Source organism: Podarcis bocagei (genome assembly GCF_964188305.1).
Source record: "Podarcis bocagei genome assembly, chromosome: Z".
NCBI classification, from domain to species: Eukaryota; Metazoa; Chordata; class Lepidosauria; order Squamata; family Lacertidae; genus Podarcis; species Podarcis bocagei.
In genome coordinates, this window is record NC_138140.1 from 24,762,893 (window position 1) to 24,789,937 (window position 27,045).

Sequence of the window (27,045 nt, forward strand, 5' to 3'; positions counted from 1 at the left end):
TGTTGTTGAAGCAAATGCTTCCTTGGGTTCACATATGCATTCTGATTTCAAGGGAGGCAAAGCACAGTTCATTTGAACACTAAATGATGCCCTCAGTCTCAGGTCATTTTGTGGGGATAAAAAGAAAGGACAAAAGCTTGTGGAGCCCTATAATACTTATCTGGGGGTGAACTCAATGGGACTTACTTCTGAGTAGATGTGCATAGGATGGCACCAAAATGCCGAAATCCTATGCAGTCACTTAACCCAGGAGTAAAGCATAAGGGGACTTACTTCCGAATAAGGATGCCTGGCATTATGTGGTACGTACATCCCTCAGCAAATGCTTAATTATAAGGCTCAGGGTTGCTCCTTTCAAAGAAGGGAGCACAGGATTGCTTTGCAAATCCTCGCGTTGTGGAGCTGTGCATTCTAAGAATCTGAAGGACCTCACAGCTGGGTGGGTGAAAGATCCCCTCCTCCCTTTGCCCAAGTCATTCGCCACCAAATTGCACCGGAATGGAAACAAAGAAGAAGCGGCGGCAGCTTCTATTTTTAAGCTGCCTTGTCGTTCTATAACCCCTCAATACATTCCTCTGCCAGCACAAAGCTGGAAGACAAACCTTAAGAAACGCTCCTATTCCAAAAGAACATCTCCATTAACCTGCTACAGATCGCAAAGCTTTCACTTGCGCACAATCCTTTTAACAATAATGCCCCCCCGCCGCCGCCGCTCACAAAAAGTCCACCCCCCGCCTTCTTTCCCTTGGGCACAGACCTCACGGCAACTCTCTGCGCCCGGGAAAGGGGATCCCCTCTCCACACACAAGCATCCTTCCTGAAACCCAACCTTCCTCCCCTCCACCTCCTTGCAGAAAACCAAATTCCGTTAGTGCCCCCCCTTCCTCCTCCACCTCCGCTTCGTTGTCTTGGAGGAGAGGATCCATAAAATGGCCACGGACCTATCGAAGCTATCCCCAAAGCAAAGAGAGACTCCTAAGCGAGGGGGATGAAAACGAGGACACCCAACTACTGCAGGCAGAAAGAGCAGGGTGGGGGCAGTAGGGGTGGGAGGCAGAGAGCTACCTGAACTCACCATGGCAGGTCCATTCCTGAGCCACTGCATCTTCTCTTTGGATGTCGTCCTCTTGGTTATTAAAGGGGGAGGAGGGGAGAAGCCTGCCTGACGATGTCTGGAAAGAAAGAAAGAAGGAAAAGAAAGAAAGAAAGAAAGAAAGAAAGAAAGAAAGAAAGAAAGAAAGAAAGAAAGAAAGACCCCCCCTCCTCCTCGCCTCTTGCCCAGTCTTTTCCAGCCCAGCAACTCAGGAAGGAGCAGAGATCAGCCGCCTCTTTGCTACCTGGGAAGTTATGGCTTCATTTGAGGAAGGAGCAGGATTCCCCTCTCTCCTCTCTCTCTCCTCCCCTCCTTTTCCAACTCTTTCTTTGGGTTCTTTCCCCCAACCACTACCTGTGCTTGGGAAACTGGGTATGCTCAAGGGAAGGAGGGAGGGAGGAAGAGGGAACAGTGTTGACGTCCGGTCCCCCCTCACCGTGCGCGCAGAAAAGAGGGGTGGGGGTGTGGGGGACAGCAGAGACCCAAGTGGGGTTTGTAATGCTCTCTCTTTGTCTATGCCCCCTCCCCTTGGCTTTGCTGCTCCAGGGCTCTCTGCCCATCCACCCCACACACCACAGCCTTTCTGCTAGGGGATCTCCCTGGTGTGCAGAGTCAGCAGATCTGCTTGTGTGCACACAGTTCACTGTTAAGCTTTCTGCTGACATTTGTGGAATGGCAAGAACTGGCTCTTAATGCCTTGTGGCACCCCCCACCTTTCTTTCCGCCTCCCACCCTTCCCATTTACCAGGGATTCTCTACCTACAGTGGAGGAAGTGCCTCGCCATCCACTAATACCCTCCAACCTGTCCCTTTCTATAAATCTCTCCCCCTTTTTTAATGTGCCTGGATTTTAAGGCAGGAATTCCCTCCTCCCCATAACATTTATGCAAGATCACTATATGGACAGAAAGAGAGGTGAGCAAGAGCAAGATAATAAATCTCTCTCATAACTCTAGAACTTATGGACGTCTAATGAATGTTGGAAGATTCAGGACAGATAAAAGGAAGGACTTCTCCATGCAGCACATAGTTGAACTATGGAACTCGCTCCCACAGGAGGCCTTGATAGCCACCAACTTGAATGATTTTAAAAGAGGATTAGACATTTTCGTGGAGGATAAGGTTCTCAATGGCTACAAGCAATTACAGCTATGCTCTGCCTGCATGGTCAGAGACACTAGTGCTTCTGAATATTAGCTGCTGAAAACCACAGAAGGGGAAAGTCCTGCTCTTGTCTGCAGGTCCTTCTTGCAGTGGCAGACCTTGGAGTCTCAATTTTCAGCAGCACCCTGTGCAATACCAAAATTTGACATGCCGCCCCACCTCTTGCCTTCCATTGTACCTCATTGTTGCATTGCCCCCTGCAGGCACACTGAGACTTTATGCCCAGTGTGACTGAATCAGTTGCACTCCCCTAAATTCACCTCTGCTGTTTGCAGGTTCCCCACAGGTGCCTCGTTGGTCACTATGACAACAAGATGCTGGACAAGATAGGCCATTGGCCTGATCCAGCAGGGCTCTTCTGATGTTCTTTGTATTCCACAACAACACCATTCTGCCACCCACACCATCCACCCGTTGCTTAAATCTAGCTGAATGAATGAAGTCTACCACATGAAGTAGGGACATAGGAATAAACCAAATACTAAATCAAGACTATTGGTCCATCCAGCTTTCATTGTCTATAGGAGAGACCATCTTGGAAGACCTACCTCCTGCCTTGCAGGCCTTTTCCCCCCAGGCTTGGGAAGGCAGGGCCCAGACTGACTCCAATTACAAAAGCTGAGGCTGCTGAGTGGACTCTTGAGCTGGGGTATTGCTTAAGGGGTTTTGTTGAAGATGTGTGCTGTTGCTGTTATTGACATAGATTATTTTTTTTTGCATGTTTATTTTTTATCTTATGATTTATGGGGAAATTGTTCAATTTGGTTGTGTATTTTTGATGTTTTATTTATTGTTTATGACTACATGTAATTATGTTGAGCATGGTTTAAACTGTGGAAAGGCAGTATAAAATTAAAATTATGTATGTATGTATGTATGTATGTATGTATGTATGTATGGCAAGCTTCCCCAACCTGCCCTAGCCCTTCAGAAGTTGTTGGACTACAAATCCCAGCAGCCCCTGCCATCATGGACAAGAATCAGCAATGATCAGAGTTGGGTTGAGGAAGCCTGATCTAACGCTGATTGCCAGCAGGTCTAAATGGCTAGATATTATATTTATATAGCTTTTAATGAAATTATACTGCTGCAGGATTCAAAAACACATTTTTTAAAAGCAGCGGTTTTAACCCTCCACCTGCTTCCCTTCCGATTAAAAGTATGGCATTAAGTAAAAACAAAAACAAAAATTATTGTACAAAGAGACTTGTCAGTCTGCTAACTCACACAAATGGGCAGTTTATTGCAATAAAAATTCAGCAAATATAAAAAAATGAAAAGAAGCAAATATCTGATAGGTTTGTAAAAAGCTTTGTAAATGTTAGCTAAATGTTCATACAAAGATGTACTGATATCATAGAATTCGAGAGTACTAATGCAAATGTAGGGAACATTTCTGAGCTGAGGATCACATTGCCCTGATGGAAAGTTGTAGTGGGCAGGACCTGCTCCAAAAGTGGCCAGTCCTGCACAAAATCGCTTGACACACTCTTGGCATGTGCACACACACAGAGCTGTTTCCCATGGAGACGGAGGCATATATTAAATTCTCAGACATTCTGTTCAAGAGTCACTTTCCATTTTATACAATAACTTTGTAATAAATTGGTAAAGAAAACTCTCTGGCATCTTTTATCTGTCCTCATTGTGCAAAAGGTAAAATAACTTGGTAATCCCAGAAGAATGCAAATATCATCAATGTACAGGTGAGATGCAAGTCTTATCTCAGAGGGATTTAAAACCTCCAACTTCAAAATGCAATTGCATCCCATTAATTTCATGCACACAACTGCAAAATGCAAGTACACTTTTTACATATCTGCAAAGAATATGTCTACCTCTCTGCTGAGCCATTTCCTTCCCTGCTTTGATCTTGCAGCAGACATTGCTGTGGAGGTACATTTATCTTTTTAAGCAAATAAGGTGGCCAAGGGTTTCCCCTCATTCACAGACTTCCAGGACTTGTACATGATCATGTACATGATCATTACCAGAAGAAGAGTGAACTTCACCTGGGGTAGGATCACAAGCAGGGCCACCTCCTAAGATCTTAGTGCACAAGCAGGTTATATCTTTCACGTAGTGTCTTTTAGATTGTAACAGGAACTGTTTTTAAATTGTTTACAGCACTTGATAAATTTCAGGCTTATAATGCATGATAAATAGATGTTGATGGTGAAAATAACAACAACAACAACAACAACAACACACTAGAATTGAATTGCATGCTTTGATTGTCTCCTCTGACCTTGCACAATGTTTTAAAAATGAAAAAGAACAGCAGCAATAGTCGATGTCCCATAATGCTAACAAACTAAAGCTTAGCACAAATAAGCAAATGGAAAGGAGTTCATGGGGGGCCACGATCGGCCCACGCATGAGGGAAGGTGAGATGACCAGCTCAGGCAGCAGAATCCACTGGAACAGCAAACCCTGTTGTTGATCTTTCTTCCCCACTTGTTCCTGTTGTAGATCGTCCCTAGCTCCTTCATCGCTTGTGGGGAAGGGGACACCATTTTGGAGTCAGCCTCAGGTGCCAAAATATCTTTGGCCAGCCCTGATGGGGGCTCTGCTGCTCCCTTGATCCTGCTGTTCCTGTGCGACCTGGGGCAAAGTCATGGTTTGGCTTAGTTGCCTTAGTATTGTGTCTGACCCTAGGTTTATGGTTTGTCTCCCCCAGACAAACCATGAGCAGTAAACCAAGAGCAAACCTTACGTACAGCTCATGGCATGTCAGGAACAAGACAAACCATGTGCCAAGATTCAGACATTATGCTCAGTCAAACCATGGCTTACCTCTGGGTCTTGCAGAAGCAGTGTGAATGGGAGGGAAGCACAGCAGCCACAATTTCTGCTCCGTGAACATTCATGTTTGCTTGTTAACATTAAGCCATGGTTAGACTTAGCATCATGTACTAACCATGTCACTGTTGCCTTCATTTTCTGCACAAATGGGACAGAGAAAACCACAGTAAACAAGAAAAAGACCCAGGAGTCCTATCTCACTGCCGGTTCCTCAGCATGGATTACTTTCGTATCCACAGACTATACCTGCTGGCATTTATTATAATTATTTCTAATTTAAATATTGATGCTCATTTATTGTTTACCAGATTTATTATTTTTTAAAGCCCCATTTCAGAAAAGGAACAAGAATGCCAGGAGTGTGGAAGCTTGGATAGAGATGTAAAGGCTGGAACCAGAGTTGCAGACTGACCATCAAATCCCTTTGCCAATGCAAAACTGACTTTGAAAGGAGTGAAAACACTTTGAGGATCACACATGCCTGTACCAATAATTTCAAGCTGTGCTTTGTTGGATACACTGAATGAGAAGATTGGTTGTGGCGGACAAACATTATTGAGAGACAGGTTGCCCATCATTATTAACCTACCCATCTTATGTAAAGCCAGAAAGCAATGCTGGGTGTGTCTTATAATATATCCTCAGCTCATGCATAAATCATGCCCTGCCACCATAATAGATGAACTGAGTTGGCACCTTCAAACACAACCAAGAATCCTTTGTAATGTGCTGGAGTGTGGTGGCAGATGGTATGGGCTGCTTGAATGCTAACAGGGGCTAAGCAGGTCCTTCAGGGAAACAGAAAGGCATCCATCCTGATGTGTAAATCAGGGGCACATTGGCAGAAGCTGGGAGATGCTGCAGGGCAGGCTGACTCTCAATGATACTATGAGGAGTGGCTATGGGAGAAATAGTCTGCTGTCCAGGAGTCTGGATTTTTGACCCAGAATATAAGGAGGGATCATGGAATGGTGAACAGATCTTGCTTCCCCATTAGGTTTCCAGTGGAACCCCAAAGTCAGCTTGGCTCTTGCTCAGGGGAAAATATGCTTCTGCTTCCAGCTTCCAGCCTCAGCCCCAAAACTCTTGCATACAACTCTCACATACCCAGCTCCCCTTGGCCTATCATTCTCCACCTGGGAAAGGTCTCTATGGCTTTATTTGGAAATGCTAAATGATGGTACTTAACTTGCCAACTAAAGGCATTACAAAGGAACTGGTTTGTCTGGTTTGGCAGGCTTCCCATCCAGATGAGTGGGGTATAAATTTATTATTACTATTATTATTATTATTATTATTATTATTATTATTATTATTATTATTATTATTACTACTACTACTACTATTATTTCCTATTATACATTCTGCTCTCACAGATGCAGGATTGCAGATTTGGAAGGGGTCCCAGGATATCATCCAGACTGACCACCCAAACTCCTAACAACAGCAACAATCTGCATATTAAAAAGTCTGTGCCCTGTGAAGTGGATGGAGATGAGACCTTTGTCAGTTTACCAAAAGTATAAGACAAAAGAAAACATCACTTTGTAGTAGTGCCAAATATTTAAATCAATATATTCCTACATTCAGCTTCAATTTGGGGTGGGGAGGAAGTGTTAATCTTCCTTTCCCTTTGTTCCTTCCAGAGAAGTCACTAAAAGCAATACTAAGCTCAGCCCTTGGTGTTCCCAAGCTTCGCACAGTTCTGTGCATGCTTCCTTGGGAGTGCGTCCCATTGACCTCAGTGTGGCTTAACATCTGAGTAAATAAGCTTTGGCAGACCACAACACCCTTGAGTCACGTTGTGACTGCAGCCCAAGCACTGTCCATTCTACCTTCAAGGAGCTTTATTTATTCAGGCATTATACTTTGCCCTCTGCCTCACCAGCTCTCCTAAGGCCCATTTTATTTGCTAATATTCTTCACTCTCCTCCTTCCCCCTCCCCCAAAACACACACACACACACTCCGACACCAGCATTTTCAACTCCCAAGCCTACTTTAATTAAACTTTGGGGTCCTGTTGCCAGGGAACGCAGTTGGTTGCCAAGGCCCTCTTATTTTGCAAGTGAGAGTTAATAACCAGCGGTCAAATTAGACTCACAGCATAAAGAAGAACATGCCCCAGTTCACAGCAGCAACATGCCGGTCTGGGAAAGTGTTTTTGACAAGAAGATGCGAAATTGGGCAAAGCTGCATTTACTGGCAGGACCACTTTCTATTCTGGGGAAATGATGCCAGCAACTAACATACCACCTTCAGTTCTCCAGAAAAAAACAACTATTTATTTTTTTGCCTCCTGATTCATGGAGACTAGCACCTCTTCCTTTACAAGTGAGGGCCCCTCCATAAATCCTCATTTTTGTTACACATTTCTGATTTTATCTATTTATATTGTTGCACACAAACCTATAATAATAATAATTTAATAATAATAATTTATTATTTATACCCCGCCCATCTGGCTGGGCCTCCCCAGCCACTCTGGGCGGCTTCCATAAAAACCAAAAACACAGTAAAATATCACACGTTAAAAACTTCCCTGAACAGGGCTGCCTTAAGATGTCTCCTGAATGTCAAGTAGTTGTTTATCGCTTTGACATCTGGTGGGAGGGCGTTCCACAGGGCGGGCGCCACTACCGAGAAGGTCCTCTGCCTGGTTCCCTGTAGCTTTGCTTCTCGCAATGAGGGAACCGCCAGAAGGCCCTCGGCACTGGACCTCAGCGTCCGGGCAGAATGATGGGGGTGGAGACGCTCCTTCAGGTATACTGGACCGAGGCCGTTTAGGGCTTTAAAGGTCAGCACCAACACTTTGAATTGTGCTCGGAAACGTACTGGGAGCCAATGCAGGTCTTTCAAGACCGGTGTTATATGGTCTCGGCGGCCACTCCCAGTCACCAGTCTAGCCGCCGCATTCTGGATTAGTTGTAGTTTCCGAGTCACCTTCAAAGGTAGCCCCACGTAGAGTGCATTGCAGTAGTCCAAGCGGGAGATAACCAGAGCATGCACCACTCTGGCGAGACAGTCCGCAGGCAGATAGGGTCTCAGCCTACGTACCAGATGGAGCTGGTAAACAGCTGCCCTGGACACAGATTTGACCTGTGCCTCCATGGACAGCTGTGAGTCCAAAATGACTCCCAGGCTGCGCACCTGGTCCTTCATGGGCACAGTTACCCCATTCAGGACCAGGGAATCCTCCACACCTGCCCGCCTCCTGTCCCCCAAAAACAGTACCTAGTCTCTGAGCAATGCAAGACTCCAGGGGTTCCAGGCATTTACCCAAGGTTTGTGTTTCCTTGGAATAAGAGGCAGTGGAGACTGTGGCGCCTTTATGATATATGGCTTATTTACACATATATACAACCTGAGTCTACATTGGAGAGGCTCACAGCATTAACACTCCAAGAGGCTCTTGCTTCTCTCAGCCCTGGAATCTAGCAGAAATCAGGCATAGTTCTGCCTCCCAGCTGCCCAGCCTTCAGCCTGCCAGCTTCTAGCTTCTACATCACATAACTCTCAACCTTTGTGTTTCTAAATACAGGTGAGTTGAGGCAGGGAGCCCCACCCATATGCTTTCTGGTACAGAGAAACTTCCTTTGTTACCTTAATGGTCCATACATAGAGGGCCATTACCAAGAATTTTGTCTGGCTCTTTCAATCATTTGAATTTGTTTGATTTTAATCCTTCTGGATCCAGGAATTAGAAGGGGTTGGGGCATACAGCCTATTCTCCCAACCCCAAACTATTATTATTATTATTATTATTATTATTATTATTATTATTATTAAAAATACATACTGCTTGATTGTAAGGAAAAAAACTTGAAGCAGTTTACAAAAAGAATAAAACAATTGATTTTTTAAAAACTTTTGAAAAAGTACCTGTCAGAGCTGCTTGAAGATCCTAGCTCACAGAGGATCACGCTAGCCAGCGATCATTAAGTAAAAGTCTTTATTGAATTGCAGTTTCCATTCTCACGCTGCTGCGCGCAACTCTACGTCTAGTAGCTAGATCGGCGAAGCTCCGTCTGAGTCTCCGCCCCTTGTGCACCAACTTAATATCCTAGCCCTGCTCCACCTTTTCCGCCTGACTGTCCTCCTCTGGGTCCCTCTACCCCCCGGGGTTTCTTCCTTCCTGGATTCTTCTGACGCTGACCCGGACCCTCCTGCCTCCTTGCGCCGGGCTTTAGGACCTGGTTCCCTTTCCGGGCTGCTTACTGCGCCGCCTTCCTCTGCATTTGAACTTGGCGCGCGCGCCCAACCTTCCACTTTCCTCTTAACCGTTTCTTCGCTCCCCGATGGAGGTGTGGCCACTCCTGACTCATGCCCTCCCTCCTGTGGTGAGCTGCCAGCGCTTGCCCCCTGGCTCCCTTCTTCTTCCCTGCTCCCTGGCGGTGACGCTGGTCCCGATTTCCAACTGCTCTCCCCTGAGTCCCCTCTGGCTCTATCTTCCTGGGGTGCCCCCCTAGACTCCCCCCTTGCCCTGGCCACTGGTGCTCCTTTCTGTGAATCCTCTGATTCACTGGAAAGACTAGGAGATCTCGGGTCGTCGTCATCACTCATCTTTTCTTCTGCCTCCTCCCCTTCGCTCTCTGTTTCCTCCCTTGGCCTTGCCTCTGCTCCTAAATCCCTGACATCCATCCCCCCCTCGAAGCCCCCCATTCCCCCCTCCCCTCCTTCCGGTGCTGGAGCTGGGTGCTGCTGTTGCAAAGGGACGAACGTCGGATATCGTTCGCTTCCCGTGGCGGGCCTCCATCTGAAGTCTCGCGGGTCTTCCTCCCTGCTCTCGTCGACGACGGTCACCTCCGCTTCCATCTCTGTGCCGCCGTGCTCGAAACCAGGGTCGTCCCCGAAAACGTCCATGTCCGTTTCTCCCTCACTTCCTCCTGGCGGCGTTGCTCGTCCTGGGCCTTCCAGCCACCTTCTGCGGAACTGCTCCTCTGGTCTATCGTCCCACCAATACGAGGGTTCTGATGCAGATCCCGAGGGTGACCCCTCCGGGGAACGGACGTCTTGTGTCGGGTCCTCTTCCGAGTCGAACCCCCGGAAAGTGCTGGCCGAAAGCGTGGGCGTGAAAAGCCAGTCGTCGAAAAAGTCTGCTGGCATAGGTCTATGTGGGAAGAGGGCATGAAACTCGTCTTTGAGTAGAGGTTCGTCCAAGGCGTAGCCCGGCACCCAGCTGTTCGCACTGGCCGGGGTGCCCTCCTTGGCGAGAAAGTATTCTACCCCCTCTTCCCCCCATCTGGAGTCCAAAATCTCCGTGACTTCGTTGATGCGCTCCTTCTGTGCCACTCCCGCGTGCCCTGTTCTGTCTCTGACCGGACTCGGCGCCGTTCCGGGTTCCTGGAACCTGTGCGGTGCCTTGTAGGGAGTGAGCACCAATCTGTGGAACACCGGATGCATTCTGGAACCCTCCGGAAGTGCCAGTCTGAAAGCTACCGGGTTGACCTGCTCTTCGACTTGGTAGGGCCCCAGTTGTTTATGCCCTAGTTTCTTCTTGGCCAACGACCTGGCCGGCACTGCGTGGGCTGCTAACCAGACCCAGTCTCCCACGTGGAGCTCTTCGCCAACCCTTCTGTGTCTGTCCGCTTGTACCTTGTATGCGTGTTTGGCCAGCTCCAGGTGGCGCCTCAGCTGATCGTGGACTTCCTGCAGCTCCGACACGAACGCATCTGCCGTCTGCGGCTCCCCCTCCCCCATTCTTTCCAGTCCCGGGAAGGTTCTGGGGTGCCTCCCGTTGTTGGCGAAGAACGGCGTGACCCCCGTGGACACGTGCTTCGTGTTGTTGTAGGCGAACTCGGCAAGCGGCAGGTAATCCACCCACGTCGCAGGCTGTTGATTCGCATAGCATCTCAGGTACTGCTGCATGATGGCATTGACCCGCTCCGCTTGCCCGTTGGTCTGCGGGTGTCTCGCCGACGCCAGGTTGATCTTGACGTTCAGGAAGCCCATCAGCTTCTGCCAGAAATTCGAGATGAACTGCCGCCCGCGGTCGGACAGAATAGACCGTGGCAGACCGTGAACCTTGAACCCGTGGTCTATGAACAGTTTGGCGGTTTGCTCCGCCGTGGCCACCTTAGCACACGGAATGAAATGGGCCATCTTGGAAAACAGGTCCACCACCACCAGCACTGCCGTCTTGCCCCTCGAGCTGGGCAGATCTGTGACAAAGTCCAGAGCCACCCTTTCCCAAGGTTCGACTGGAGTTTGCAGCGGTTCCAACAGTCCGGCCGGCGGTCTGTGCACTGGTTTGGCCCTCTGGCAGGTGTCACACCTCGCCACGTAGTCTGCGACCTCCCCTCTCATTCCAGGCCACCAGAAATCCCTGGCTACTAATTCCACCGTCTTCTCCTTGCCAAAGTGCCCGGCCGTGGGCGCGTCGTGCAGCTGCTGCAGCACCTTGGCGCGAAGGTCGTCTCCCGGCACGTAGATGGCCCCTTTACGGATGAGCAATCCATCTCGTAGCTGGAAACCGTCGGCCACAGCCTTGCCCCTTTGCACCTCTGCCATCTTTGCTTGCGCGAAGGAGTCATCCTGCAACGCTCGTCGCACCGCCTCCAGGTCCACGGTGGCCGCGGCGCACGCCCATACTGTTGGTGCGAAGATGTGCATGGCTGCCGCTGGCGTTGCGTCCTCCAGATACTGTGGCTTACGGGAGAGGGCGTCCGCCATGATGTTAGTGTCCCCCGGGACATACTCTATGCGGAAGTCGAAGTTCGCAAAAAACTCAGCCCAGCGTATCTGCCTCTGGTTTAGGAACTGTGCCGTGCGCCAGTGCTCCAGATTCTTGTGGTCCGTGCAAACCTGCACCGTGTGCTTGGCGCCGATCAGGAAGTGCCGCCACGCTTTGAACGCTGCATGAATGGCCAGCAACTCCCTGTCCCAGATGGTGTAGTTCTGCTCGGACTTGCTGAGCTTCCTGGAGTAAAACGCTCCCGGTCGCCACACCCCCTGCTGGTCCTTTTGCAGCAGGACCGCCCCCACGGCTCTGTCCGAGGCGTCTGTCTCCACCCTCATCGGCCTGCTGGGGTTGACGTGAAGCAGCTGCTCTTCCGACGCGAAGAGACGCTTGAGTGCCTGAAAGGACTGCTCCGCCTCCTCCGTCCAAACGAACTTCTTTTTCTTGGAGCTAAGCGTGTCTGTGATGGCCGCTGTCTGCATAGCGAAGCCCTTGATAAACTTGCGATAGAAGTTCGCAAAGCCGACAAACCTTTGGACCTCTTTCCGGTTGCGTGGGCTCTTCCAGTCCAATACCGCTCGAACCTTGGCGCTGTCCATGGCGAGCCCCTTGTCAGACAACTTGTAGCCCAGAAAATCCACCTCCGTCACGTCGAATTGGCACTTCTCCAGCTTGGCGTAGAGCCTATGTTGCTTTAGTCTGGTCAGCACTTCCTTGACGTGCCTGTCATGCTCCTGCTGCGATTCCGAAAAGATCAGGATGTCATCTAAGAAACAGACGCACGTCTTGTAGAGAAGTCCCGCCAACACGTGATGCATGAAAGCTTGAAAAACGTGGGAGCCATTTTGCAGTCCAAAAGGCATAACTCTGTATTCGTAGGTACCCAGTGGCGTGAACATGGCCGTCTTCCACTCATCCCCCTCCCGCATGCGAATGAGGTTGTACGCCCCTCGCAGGTCTAATTTGGTGAACACTTTCCCCTTCCGCACCTTCGCCAGGAGGTCGTCGATTCGGGGCATGGGGAAGTCCGACGGCTTGGTCACACTGTTTAAAATGCGATAGTCCACGACCAGTCTTTTTTGGGGCGTGTCTCGCTTTTTAACAAAGAATACAGGACTGCCCCCCGCTGCCTTGGACTCTCGGATGAAACCGCGCTCCAAATTATGATCGATGAACTCTTTGAGTTCCTGCAGCTCGTCCTCCGACATGGAATACAGTTTCCCTTTAGGCAGCGCCGCCCCCGGCAGCAGGTCAATTTTGCAGTCATATGGTCTGTGAGGGGGTAGCCTGTCCGCCTCCTTCTCGCAGAAAACTTCCAAAAATTCTGCGTACTTGTGGGGAATCGCTTGCAGCGTGCCTAGCAGCAGCTGTGACTCCTCTTCCTCTCCTTCCTGCCGGTGCATGATGCAGTGTTCAGCACAAAAGGAAGAGCCGAAGACCAGCTGCCTCTGGTACCAAGCCAGCGTTGGGCTGTGCTTGTCCAGCCAACTCATTCCCAATACAATGGGCGTATCCGATAGTTGAGTGACATTGAAGCTGATGATTTCTTTGTGATTCCCAAGTCGCATCGCCATTGGCGGCGTCTGCTTCACCACTTGCCCCCCTAGCAACTCCCTGCCATCCACCGTGACAACCTGCAGGGGCAGTGTGGCCGGCAGCAACTGTATAGCGTGCTTGTCGACAAAGTCCTGCCCTATAAAGTCCGCGTTGCTGCCCGAGTCCACTGTGATGGGCACGTCCATGGTGATTCCATTGGGCAGCTGGAGAGATGCGGTGAGCCTCACCACTGGTTTGGGCGGGAGGGGGTTCACGGGCTGTAAAATCTCTGGGGACTGCGGCACTAACACGTCTGGCTGGGCCCCAGGGCCTCTTCCTCCAGCCAGACTGCTTCGTTTCCCTGCTGTGTTCCTCCTTGCTGCGTTGCTGCAGTCACCATTGCCGAGGCTGCAGTGAGCTTGTGGAGCCTCTGGGGACACTCTTTCGCCATATGCCCTGGCTCCTCACAGACGTAACACTTCCTGTTCCCTCTAGGAGGCTTCGCTTTCACTGCTGCCGGTGCTAGGGCTCTGGTTGCTGACTGAGCCCTTGCACCTCCAACCTCCATAGGTTCGGCTCCTCCTCCTGGCGGAGGCGTGGATTGCGCCCGCGCTGCTTCTCTGGGAAGGAAGGAGGGGCCCCTGGCTGGTTCGCGCCCTCCACGCCCTTCGTCCCTGCTCCACGGGCGTTCTTCCAGCCTCACCCCCACTGCCAGTGCCCTCTGAACGACCTCCTGGGTGGTTCGGGGTCTCTCCCCCCTCGCGATCTCATCTTTAATCGAGCTGTGCAACCCCTCCCAAAAGAGGTCTCTTACAGGGGCCGAATCTCTGTCCCATTCCAGGGCACTGACCAAGGCGAAAAAGCGGGCATGGTACTGCCTGACGCTGGCCCTCCCTTGTCTTAGCCCATGCACCTCCTTCCGGGCAAGATCCACGTCAATGCTTGATAAAAAACACCCATCCATCGCTTTAATAAAGGCATCTGCATTCTGGAGCGCCGGATCCTTATCTCTCCATAAATTGCGTAGCCATGCTTTAGCATCCCCATGCAAATGAGACATGATGAATCCCACTCTCTCTTGCTCATCTCTAAAGTCTTTATGCAGCAGTTGCAGTGCGCACAGTACGTCTGCTCTAAAGTTGGGATACTGTTGCAGGTTCCCATCGAAGTGAGAGACCAGCCCGCCTGTGCGTCTCGCCAACCCAATTCCCTCCTGCCGGGGTGTCTGCTTTGTCAGCACAGCTAACCTGACCTGGAGATCCCTGCAGGCGGCAGCTGCCTCCTCCTCTCTCTTCCTGGATGCGAGAGCCTCGGCATTCAGTTGTGCCACTGCTTTTCTGAGTTCCTCTATCTGCTGCTCAGCCGTCATGTCGTCTGCCGTTCGTGAGCTCGCTAGTGGGCACCTGCTTCTCTCCCCTCCTCGAGGTTGTAGATGCCCACAATTGAGTGAGACGGAGCTTACTGTCAGCGCTGCTTGAAGATCCTAGCTCACAGAGGATCACGCTAGCCAGCGATCATTAAGTAAAAGTCTTTATTGAATTGCAGTTTCCATTCTCACGCTGCTGCGCGCAACTCTACGTCTAGTAGCTAGATCGGCGAAGCTCCGTCTGAGTCTCCGCCCCTTGTGCACCAACTTAATATCCTAGCCCTGCTCCACCTTTTCCGCCTGACTGTCCTCCTCTGGGTCCCTCTACCCCCCGGGGTTTCTTCCTTCCTGGATTCTTCTGACGCTGACCCGGACCCTCCTGCCTCCTTGCGCCGGGCTTTAGGACCTGGTTCCCTTTCCGGGCTGCTTACTGCGCCGCCTTCCTCTGCATTTGAACTTGGCGCGCGCGCCCAACCTTCCACTTTCCTCTTAACCGTTTCTTCGCTCCCCGATGGAGGTGTGGCCACTCCTGACTCATGCCCTCCCTCCTGTGGTGAGCTGCCAGCGCTTGCCCCCTGGCTCCCTTCTTCTTCCCTGCTCCCTGGCGGTGACGCTGGTCCCGATTTCCAACTGCTCTCCCCTGAGTCCCCTCTGGCTCTATCTTCCTGGGGTGCCCCCCTAGACTCCCCCCTTGCCCTGGCCACTGGTGCTCCTTTCTGTGAATCCTCTGATTCACTGGAAAGACTAGGAGATCTCGGGTCGTCGTCATCACTCATCTTTTCTTCTGCCTCCTCCCCTTCGCTCTCTGTTTCCTCCCTTGGCCTTGCCTCTGCTCCTAAATCCCTGACATCCATCCCCCCCTCGAAGCCCCCCATTCCCCCCTCCCCTCCTTCCGGTGCTGGAGCTGGGTGCTGCTGTTGCAAAGGGACGAACGTCGGATATCGTTCGCTTCCCGTGGCGGGCCTCCATCTGAAGTCTCGCGGGTCTTCCTCCCTGCTCTCGTCGACGACGGTCACCTCCGCTTCCATCTCTGTGCCGCCGTGCTCGAAACCAGGGTCGTCCCCGAAAACGTCCATGTCCGTTTCTCCCTCACTTCCTCCTGGCGGCGTTGCTCGTCCTGGGCCTTCCAGCCACCTTCTGCGGAACTGCTCCTCTGGTCTATCGTCCCACCAATACGAGGGTTCTGATGCAGATCCCGAGGGTGACCCCTCCGGGGAACGGACGTCTTGTGTCGGGTCCTCTTCCGAGTCGAACCCCCGGAAAGTGCTGGCCGAAAGCGTGGGCGTGAAAAGCCAGTCGTCGAAAAAGTCTGCTGGCATAGGTCTATGTGGGAAGAGGGCATGAAACTCGTCTTTGAGTAGAGGTTCGTCCAAGGCGTAGCCCGGCACCCAGCTGTTCGCACTGGCCGGGGTGCCCTCCTTGGCGAGAAAGTATTCTACCCCCTCTTCCCCCCATCTGGAGTCCAAAATCTCCGTGACTTCGTTGATGCGCTCCTTCTGTGCCACTCCCGCGTGCCCTGTTCTGTCTCTGACCGGACTCGGCGCCGTTCCGGGTTCCTGGAACCTGTGCGGTGCCTTGTAGGGAGTGAGCACCAATCTGTGGAACACCGGATGCATTCTGGAACCCTCCGGAAGTGCCAGTCTGAAAGCTACCGGGTTGACCTGCTCTTCGACTTGGTAGGGCCCCAGTTGTTTATGCCCTAGTTTCTTCTTGGCCAACGACCTGGCCGGCACTGCGTGGGCTGCTAACCAGACCCAGTCTCCCACGTGGAGCTCTTCGCCAACCCTTCTGTGTCTGTCCGCTTGTACCTTGTATGCGTGTTTGGCCAGCTCCAGGTGGCGCCTCAGCTGATCGTGGACTTCCTGCAGCTCCGACACGAACGCATCTGCCGTCTGCGGCTCCCCCTCCCCCATTCTTTCCAGTCCCGGGAAGGTTCTGGGGTGCCTCCCGTTGTTGGCGAAGAACGGCGTGACCCCCGTGGACACGTGCTTCGTGTTGTTGTAGGCGAACTCGGCAAGCGGCAGGTAATCCACCCACGTCGCAGGCTGTTGATTCGCATAGCATCTCAGGTACTGCTGCATGATGGCATTGACCCGCTCCGCTTGCCCGTTGGTCTGCGGGTGTCTCGCCGACGCCAGGTTGATGTTGACGTTCAGGAAGCCCATCAGCTTCTGCCAGAAATTCGAGATGAACTGCCGCCCGCGGTCGGACAGAATAGACCGTGGCAGACCGTGAACCTTGAACCCGTGGTCTATGAACAGTTTGGCGGTTTGCTCCGCCGTGGCCACCTTAGCACACGGAATGAAATGGGCCATCTTGGAAAACAGGTCCACCACCACCAGCACTGCCGTCTTGCCCCTCGAGCTGGGCAGATCTGTGACAAAGTCCAGAGCCACCCTTTCCCAAGGTTCGACTGGAGTTTGCAGCGGTTCCAACAGTCCGGCCGGCGGTCTGTGCACTGGTTTGGCCCTCTGGCAGGTGTCACACCTCGCCACGTAGTCTGCGACCTCCCCTCTCATTCCAGGCCACCAGAAATCCCTGGCTACTAATTCCACCGTCTTCTCCTTGCCAAAGTGCCCGGCCGTGGGCGCGTCGTGCAGCTGCTGCAGCACCTTGGCGCGAAGGTCGTCTCCCGGCACGTAGATGGCCCCTTTACGGATGAGCAATCCATCTCGTAGCTGGAAACCGTCGGCCACAGCCTTGCCCCTTTGCACCTCTGCCATCTTTGCTTGCGCGAAGGAGTCATCCTGCAACGCTCGTCGCACCGCCTCCAGGTCCACGGTGGCCGCGGCGCACGCCCATACTGTTGGTGCGAAGATGTGCATGGCTGCCGCTGGCGTTGCGTCCTCCAGATACTGTGGCTTACGGGAGAGGGCGTCCGCCATGATGTTAGTGTCCCCCGGGACATACTCTATGCGGAAGTCGAAGTTCGCAAAAAACTCAGCCCAGCGTATCTGCCTCTGGTTTAGGAACTGTGCCGTGCGCCAGTGCTCCAGATTCTTGTGGTCCGTGCAAACCTGCACCGTGTGCTTGGCGCCGATCAGGAAGTGCCGCCACGCTTTGAACGCTGCATGAATGGCCAGCAACTCCCTGTCCCAGATGGTGTAGTTCTGCTCGGACTTGCTGAGCTTCCTGGAGTAAAACGCTCCCGGTCGCCACACCCCCTGCTGGTCCTTTTGCAGCAGGACCGCCCCCACGGCTCTGTCCGAGGCGTCTGTCTCCACCCTCATCGGCCTGCTGGGGTTGACGTGAAGCAGCTGCTCTTCCGACGCGAAGAGACGCTTGAGTGCCTGAAAGGACTGCTCCGCCTCCTCCGTCCAAACGAACTTCTTTTTCTTGGAGCTAAGCGTGTCTTGTGATGGCCGCTGTCTGCATAGCGAAGCCCTTGATAAACTTGCGATAGAAGTTCGCAAAGCCGACAAACCTTTGGACCTCTTTCCGGTTGCGTGGGCTCTTCCAGTCCAATACCGCTCGAACCTTGGCGCTGTCCATGGCGAGCCCCTTGTCAGACAACTTGTAGCCCAGAAAATCCACCTCCGTCACGTCGAATTGGCACTTCTCCAGCTTGGCGTAGAGCCTATGTTGCTTTAGTCTGGTCAGCACTTCCTTGACGTGCCTGTCATGCTCCTGCTGCGATTCCGAAAAGATCAGGATGTCATCTAAGAAACAGACGCACGTCTTGTAGAGAAGTCCCGCCAACACGTGATGCATGAAAGCTTGAAAAACGTGGGAGCCATTTTGCAGTCCAAAAGGCATAACTCTGTATTCGTAGGTACCCAGTGGCGTGAACATGGCCGTCTTCCACTCATCCCCCTCCCGCATGCGAATGAGGTTGTACGCCCCTCGCAGGTCTAATTTGGTGAACACTTTTCCCTTCCGCACCTTCGCCAGGAGGTCGTCGATTCGGGGCATGGGGAAGTCCGACGGCTTGGTCACACTGTTTAAAATGCGATAGTCCACGACCAGTCTTTTTTGGGGCGTGTCTCGCTTTTTAACAAAGAATACAGGACTGCCCCCCGCTGCCTTGGACTCTCGGATGAAACCGCGCTCCAAATTATGATCGATGAACTCTTTGAGTTCCTGCAGCTCGTCCTCCGACATGGAATACAGTTTCCCTTTAGGCAGCGCCGCCCCCGGCAGCAGGTCAATTTTGCAGTCATATGGTCTGTGAGGGGGTAGCCTGTCCGCCTCCTTCTCGCAGAAAACTTCCAAAAATTCTGCGTACTTGTGGGGAATCGCTTGCAGCGTGCCTAGCAGCAGCTGTGACTCCTCTTCCTCTCCTTCCTGCCGGTGCATGATGCAGTGTTCAGCACAAAAGGAAGAGCCGAAGACCAGCTGCCTCTGGTACCAAGCCAGCGTTGGGCTGTGCTTGTCCAGCCAACTCATTCCCAATACAATGGGCGTATCCGATAGTTGAGTGACATTGAAGCTGATGATTTCTTTGTGATTCCCAAGTCGCATCGCCATTGGCGGCGTCTGCTTCACCACTTGCCCCCCTAGCAACTCCCTGCCATCCACCGTGACAACCTGCAGGGGCAGTGTGGCCGGCAGCAACTGTATAGCGTGCTTGTCGACAAAGTCCTGCCCTATAAAGTCCGCGTTGCTGCCCGAGTCCACTGTGATGGGCACGTCCATGGTGATTCCATTGGGCAGCTGGAGAGATGCGGTGAGCCTCACCACTGGTTTGGGCGGGAGGGGGTTCACGGGCTGTAAAATCTCTGGGGACTGCGGCACTAACACGTCTGGCTGGGCCCCAGGGCCTCTTCCTCCAGCCAGACTGCTTCGTTTCCCTGCTGTGTTCCTCCTTGCTGCGTTGCTGCAGTCACCATTGCCGAGGCTGCAGTGAGCTTGTGGAGCCTCTGGGGACACTCTTTCGCCATATGCCCTGGCTCCTCACAGACGTAACACTTCCTGTTCCCTCTAGGAGGCTTCTCTTTCACTGCTGCCGGTGCTAGGGCTCTGGTTGCTGACTGAGCCCTTGCACCTCCAACCTCCATAGGTTCGGCTCCTCCTCCTGGCGGAGGCGTGGATTGCGCCCGCGCTGCTTCTCTGGGAAGGAAGGAGGGGCCCCTGGCTGGTTCGCGCCCTCCACGCCCTTCGTCCCTGCTCCACGGGCGTTCTTCCAGCCTCACCCCCACTGCCAGTGCCCTCTGAACGACCTCCTGGGTGGTTCGGGGTCTCTCCCCCCTCGCGATCTCATCTTTAATCGAGCTGTGCAACCCCTCCCAAAAGAGGTCTCTTACAGGGGCCGAATCTCTGTCCCATTCCAGGGCACTGACCAAGGCGAAAAAGCGGGCATGGTACTGCCTGACGCTGGCCCTCCCTTGTCTTAGCCCATGCACCTCCTTCCGGGCAAGATCCACGTCAATGCTTGATAAAAAACACCCATCCATCGCTTTAATAAAGGCATCTGCATTCTGGAGCGCCGGATCCTTATCTCTCCATAAATTGCGTAGCCATGCTTTAGCATCCCCATGCAAATGAGACATGATGAATCCCACTCTCTCTTGCTCATCTCTAAAGTCTTTATGCAGCAGTTGCAGTGCGCACAGTACGTCTGCTCTAAAGTTGGGATACTGTTGCAGGTTCCCATCGAAGTGAGAGACCAGCCCGCCTGTGCGTCTCGCCAACCCAATTCCCTCCTGCCGGGGTGTCTGCTTTGTCAGCACAGCTAACCTGACCTGGAGATCCCTGCAGGCGGCAGCTGCCTCCTCCTCTCTCTTCCTGGATGCGAGAGCCTCGGCATTCAGTTGTGCCACTGCTTTTCTGAGTTCCTCTATCTGCTGCTCAGCCGTCATGTCGTCTGCCGTTCGTGAGCTCGCTAGTGGGCACCTGCTTCTCTCCCCTCCTCGAGGTTGTAGATGCCCACAATTGAGTGAGACGGAGCTTACTGTCAGCGCTGCTTGAAGATCCTAGCTCACAGAGGATCACGCTAGCCAGCGATCATTAAGTAAAAGTCTTTATTGAATTGCAGTTTCCATTCTCACGCTGCTGCGCGCAACTCTACGTCTAGTAGCTAGATCGGCGAAGCTCCGTCTGAGTCTCCGCCCCTTGTGCACCAACTTAATATCCTAGCCCTGCTCCACCTTTTCCGCCTGACTGTCCTCCTCTGGGTCCCTCTACCCCCCGGGGTTTCTTCCTTCCTGGATTCTTCTGACGCTGACCCGGACCCTCCTGCCTCCTTGCGCCGGGCTTTAGGACCTGGTTCCCTTTCCGGGCTGCTTACTGCGCCGCCTTCCTCTGCATTTGAACTTGGCGCGCGCGCCCAACCTTCCACTTTCCTCTTAACCGTTTCTTCGCTCCCCGATGGAGGTGTGGCCACTCCTGACTCATGCCCTCCCTCCTGTGGTGAGCTGCCAGCGCTTGCCCCCTGGCTCCCTTCTTCTTCCCTGCTCCCTGGCGGTGACGCTGGTCCCGATTTCCAACTGCTCTCCCCTGAGTCCCCTCTGGCTCTATCTTCCTGGGGTGCCCCCCTAGACTCCCCCCTTGCCCTGGCCACTGGTGCTCCTTTCTGTGAATCCTCTGATTCACTGGAAAGACTAGGAGATCTCGGGTCGTCGTCATCACTCATCTTTTCTTCTGCCTCCTCCCCTTCGCTCTCTGTTTCCTCCCTTGGCCTTGCCTCTGCTCCTAAATCCCTGACAGTACCTCAAACATTAAAAAATAATTAAAATCAACAATAAGCCAAAAACCAGATTAAAACACAAGTCAATGCTTTGCGTGTCCAGATAGGATTGTCTAAATGAAGGTGCTTTTAGCAGGTGCCAAAAAGAGTACAGTGAAGATGCATACTTTGTATCAATTGCCAGGGAGTTCCAAAATGTGGGTTCTGCCACACTAAAAGATTGATTACTTGCAAAGCAGAGAACTAGTGTTATGTGGCATCTTTAACAGTTATCAGGCAGTTGGAGGATGGATGACGGATAACAGAATGAGATTGAATCCTGACAAGACAGAAGTACTGTTTTTTGGGACACAGGGGGCAGGCTGGTGTGGAGGATTCCCTGGTCCTGAATGGGGTAACTGTGCCCCTGAAGGACCATGTGCGCAGCCTGGGAGTCATTTTGGACTCACAGCTGTCCATGGAGGCACAGGTCAAATCCGTGTCCAGGACAGCTGTGTACCAGCTCCATCTGGTACGCAGGCTGAGACCCTATCTGCCTGCGGACTGCCTCGCCAGAGTGGTGCATGCTTTGGTTATCTTCCGCTTGGACCACTGCAATGCACTCTACATGGGGCTACCTTTGAAGGTGACCCGGAAACTACAACTAATCCAGAAAGCGGCAGCCAGACTGGTGACTGGGAGCAGCCGCCGAGACCATATAACACCAGTCTTGAAAGACCTACATTGGCTCCCAGTGCGTTTCTGAGCACAATTCAAAGTGTTGGTGCTGACCTTTAAAGCCCTAAACGGCCTCGGTCCAGTATATCTGAAGGAGCGTCTCCACCCCCATCGTTCTACTCAGACACTGAGGTCCAGCACCGAGGGCCTTCTGGCAGTTCCCTCACTGCGAGAAGCCAAGTTACAGGGAACCAGGAGGCACAGGTCAAATCCACAGGCCTTCTCGGTAGTGGCACCCTCCGTGGAACGCCCTCCCACCAGATGTCAAAGAGAACAACAACTACCAGACTTTTAGAAGACATCTGAAGGCAGCCCTATTTAGGGAAGCTATTAATGTTTGATGTATCACAGTATTTTAATATTCTTTTGGAAGCCGCCCAGAGTGGCTGGGGAAATTATTATTATTATCAGTTCCCCTCATGGTGGTAAAGGCACAGTTATACCCAGTGCTTTTTTTCTGGGGGTACGCAGGGGTACACATACCCCTAAACATTTGTGAATCTTTGTACTTTTGTCCATTTACTATATTTATTTTTCCCAATTTGAACTATAAAATGGTGATTTTCTTGAGTCAAAATGAGAGTACCCCTAAACATTTTAATTAGAAAAAAGCACTGGTTATACCTGATACACTTTCAATAATATTTGCTGCTGCAAATTGTTTGGGGGAGGAAATACCATTTCACTTCCAATCAGTGCATAACCTGTAACTTGCTGCTGAAATTCTATAACTTCTAATTTCACAAATGTTCAGGGTGGGTGTGTAGTGCTGCTTTTGTTTCACTATGCCCTCTTCAGATAGCAATGATGTGGTAGTATTGGGGAAGCATTGCAGAATGAATAAATCCACCACTAATGCACTATTATTGTGCTAATAACACATTGCAGAAGACACACACAATAGAACACCTGTCTGGAGGGGCCCCAGAACTCAGAATCCTTTGAAACAGGATGGTCACTTATATGCATCATAACAAATAATAACATGGATTTTCATAAAATATGCATATTATATGCATCACCATACTGGAACAACTTTGGCCAAGTAACCTGCACACCTGCTCAGTTTGCTGTCCAGGTGTTACTAACTGTGGGTGGGTAACTTCAAGGCCCCTGCTTGCTCTCCTTTCTTACAGTTCTTTGTTTTCAAAATGGGCAGCTCTTCAGACAGGACTGTCATGTTCAGAGCCCTGGCAATGATGGTTTTGAGGTCTGCCATCAAAGGCAAGCAAAATATGTGGGCCTTTCCTTGAAGCATATGAGGATGTAACAAGCTGGTTCTTTCTACTGACATAAAAATCACCTACAGTGGTACCTCGGGTTACATACGCTTCAGGTTACATACACTTCAGGTTACAGACTCCGCTAACCCAGAAATAGTACCTCGGGTTAAGAACTTTGCTTCAGGATGAGAACAGAAATCGTGCTCCGGCGGTGCGGCAGCAGCGGGAGGCCCCATTAGCTAAAGTGGTACCTCAGGTTAAGAACAGTTTCAGGTTAAGAACGGGCCTCCAGAACCCGAGGTACCACTGTATTCAGTAGCAGGACCATATCCACACCATACCTTTAAAACACTATGATACCACTTTAAACAGTCATGGCTTCCCCCAAATAATCCCTGTTACCCTCACAGAACTACAACTCACAGATCACCCTGTGAAGAGGGAATGATTGTTGAACCCCTCTGAGAATTGTATTCTGGTTGCTCCAAGCTCAGACCACATGGCTTTCACAAGCCACTTTCAAGTTCCTATAACAATAATTTACAAACTTTGACCACTGTAACTAAACCATGTTTTACTACCTAGGCAGCTTTTTCTACATACTGTATGGAAAAGCACATGAACCTGACTTCTGAACAGTTTGTAAGTAAAACATTTTTTAACTTGCAAAATGCATGGTATTTTCCTATGCTGGGGTAAGGGGGGAATTCTCACAAGGCCATATTTTAAATGTCTAACAGCCTATATTTCCATGCTTTACTTTCCTGCATATTTCTACTGAGGTTCTCTCAGCAAAGAGTTCTTCCCCCAAAGTTGGATCTTGGCATCAAGGAATTCTCCCCCTCCCCCCACGTCCTGCACCAATGAAAACAACGTACAAGATGCACTATATTTCAGAAATTTCCTAGCAAATTTTTTTACTTAAGTAAAAATTATATATAAATGTGTTATTAGCAGAAATTCACAGTGAAATGTTGATGAATTTTCATGCGGATTTTTTAATGCAAATTGTTGCAGAAATGTGACTAACTGAATTTAATGTTAGAAAAATAAGAAAGTGAGGGAACCGTAATTGACAGATCAATCAATCCCTAGTAATAAGGAACAATAATATTGCTGCAGAAAGCTAAGTGAAAGAATTTGAGTCTCCTCTGCTGCAAATTAATGAACTGATTTCATTTTGAAGTTACATAAAGTGAGTGAGGAACAGTCTTCACCAGCCTGGTGCCCTCAATATGTTTTGAGAGGTTCTGAATGCTGTGCTGTCTGGGGCCAATGGAAGTTGTGGTCAAAAACATCTGGAGGATACCAGGTTTATAAGGGCTGCTGTAAAATGCTACCTGGGGACCCCAATGAAAGGTTGGAGGCAGTCTGGGTTGGAACAAAATTGTCAAGCAGTTTCACTTCTCCTTAAATAAATGCACTTGAGAATCTTGGGAACAGCCAGATTATGAGCATGTGGAAGAGAACGTAACTAGGTCTTTGAACTACCAACTTATCCTACAATTGAAAAGGCAGGTAAATATCCATTGTGACAGTGATTTTCACATTAGGATCCACGGAGTTTTGAAAATGCAAAATGGGGTGGGTTACAGAAAGGAGTGTGCATACTTTCTATGCCTTTTAACCACAGTTTTACCTGGAGCAAGAAGAAGGTACTAATATAAGTATCTCCTTGACCTGAAGAGTTTCACCTGCTAACTGCTGCCCCTCAAGCCACAGTTCAAGAAAGAGAAGAAGGGACTGGTTAAAGATCTGACCATTCTACAGAGGAAGCAGATACTTTTCCTCAGCAATTTTTAATAGCAGAAGGTGGGGTAACCAAATGACCTTGTGATTGAGAATGTGTGTGTGCTTAAAGCACACAAGAATGACCCCACATTCATCTGTGAAATGAGACAGTAACAGTGGGCGTACTGTAAGTGGAGGAAAAACTGACTCAATTTCTGCCAGCTACTGGCACTGGCACAGATCTAAAGATGCAAATGTGGTCATGGTGACCTGGAGCAATATACTGTCCACAGAAATATAATTGCAATCTAATTCATCTAGACTTTTGAAGGGCACGTAATGCCAGGCAGAAGATGTAATTCACCACAGGTGGTGGGCAGAGAATTTATTGGTCAATGTAACTTTAAATGAAACCAACAAGGGACATACTGTAGTTTTGCTTGCATTAACTTTCCAGTTAGCCCTCAAAACACATGAAATGGTTTTATTTTTATTTATTGCACAATTGTCTTTTGCACTGCCTTCCTCTGTAGGGCTCAGGTTGATGCACATGTGGGTAATTTATCTTTGTCCTCACAGTGACTCTGTAAGAGTCTGGCCCAAGTGAGAGTCTTTGGTCCAGTAAGCTTCAGTGCTGAGCATGGATTGATGCCCCACCCCATCCAAGCCTCAAGTGTGGATACCATGCCTCTTACTCATCCTATTTTTAACTTGCCTAGTCCCCAGTGGGTTAGTGCTTAACAGCATAATGCATAAGAAGACAAAAGAGCTCTGCAGGATCAGGTCAAAGGCTCCTCTGGCCCAGCAACCTGTGCCTGTGACAATAATAGGAAATCCATTCATTCAGCATCCTGTTCTCAATGAGATGCCCATGGGAAACAGGGCCAGAGTGGACTCTCCCTACTTGGGATTCCTAGCAACTGGGATTCTGAGGCAGCATACTGCCTCTGACGGTGAGGGTCAAGCAAAGCCACTATGCCTATCACCATGAATCTGTCTTTTAAACCCATCCAGTCCTTCTGAACTAGCAGGACCAGGATAATATTCAGTGTCAACATCATGGCCTCATGGTGTTTTTTTAAAAAACAGAAGCATTGTCTAGCCTGACAATGCTTCAATTTTTAAATGGCTGCTAATCTTGCTGACTTTTCAGAAACTAGCAGGGCTTTTGTATAGTCTCTTGTCCATCCACATATTGCTGTTTAACCTTCTGTCTGGCCCTCAGTGTGATTTAAATAAATAAAGTGTGCCCATTACACAGATTAAAAGATCAGCAAACAACAACAACAAACAAACAAACAAACCACAGCTGGGTATCATATTCTCCTATTCCTAGGAGGGAAAGAAGCTTTCCTCAAAAACAGTATCCATCGCACTGGGAGTTCCCACCTCTTAGCAAAGCTGGGCTCCTTTTGTTATCCCTTCTTCAAAATTCATCAATATTCCATTTGGGCTCATTAAAAACTGCACTCTTTTCAGTGCTTTGTCATTTCCATCCCATTCAGGCAGTGTCTGACTCTGGTTATGTAGGTAGCTCTGCTCCTGCATGGACTGAATGGAGAACTGTAGGTAAGATATATAGACACAAAATATGCATAGAAAGATGCCATTTCAAGTGAGTTCCAAATAGATTCTTTCCAAAGTTTCCCTCTTCTCCAGCATAGGAAAGGACCACACACTGCTAAGCTAGAAATGGTTTACAGTGGTACCTCGGGTTACATATGAATCATAGAATCATAGAATCATAGAGTTGGAAGAGACCACAAGGGCCATCGAGTCCAACCCCCTGCCAAGCAGGAAACACCATCAGAGCACTCCTGACATATGGTTGTCAAGCCTCTGCTTAAAGACCTCCAAAGAAGGAGACTCCATCACACTCCTTGGCAGCAAATTCCACTGTCAAACAGCTCTTACTGTCAGGAAGTTCTTCCTAATGTTTAGGTGGAATCTTTTTTCTTGTAGTTTGGCTCCATTGCTCCGTGTCCGCTTCTCTGGAGCAGCAGAAAACAACCTTTCTCCCTCCTCTATGTGACATCCTTTTATATATTTGAACATGGCTATCATATCACCCCTTAACCTCCTCTTCTCCAGGCTAAACATGCCCAGC

General features: G+C 50.5%; 1 protein-coding gene across 4 annotated transcripts in view; it reads right to left on the minus strand.

Annotated features, from left to right (window-relative positions):
* The window catches only part of ARHGEF9 (Cdc42 guanine nucleotide exchange factor 9), a 272,573-nt gene that overhangs the window by 147,119 nt on the left and 98,409 nt on the right, over positions 1 to 27,045 (minus strand). Inside the window, exon 1 of one of the 4 annotated variants that reach the window (XM_081179290.1) lies at positions 1,076 to 1,447. The exons of 2 other annotated variants lie outside the window; for them this stretch is intronic. In XM_081179290.1, the coding sequence (XP_081035416.1) occupies positions 1,076 to 1,105 (30 nt within the window). In that variant the 5' untranslated portion in view covers positions 1,106 to 1,447. Of the gene's footprint in view, positions 1 to 1,075; positions 1,448 to 27,045 lie in introns of those variants that run through there. One more of the 4 variants, XM_081179289.1, reaches the window with a different exon arrangement.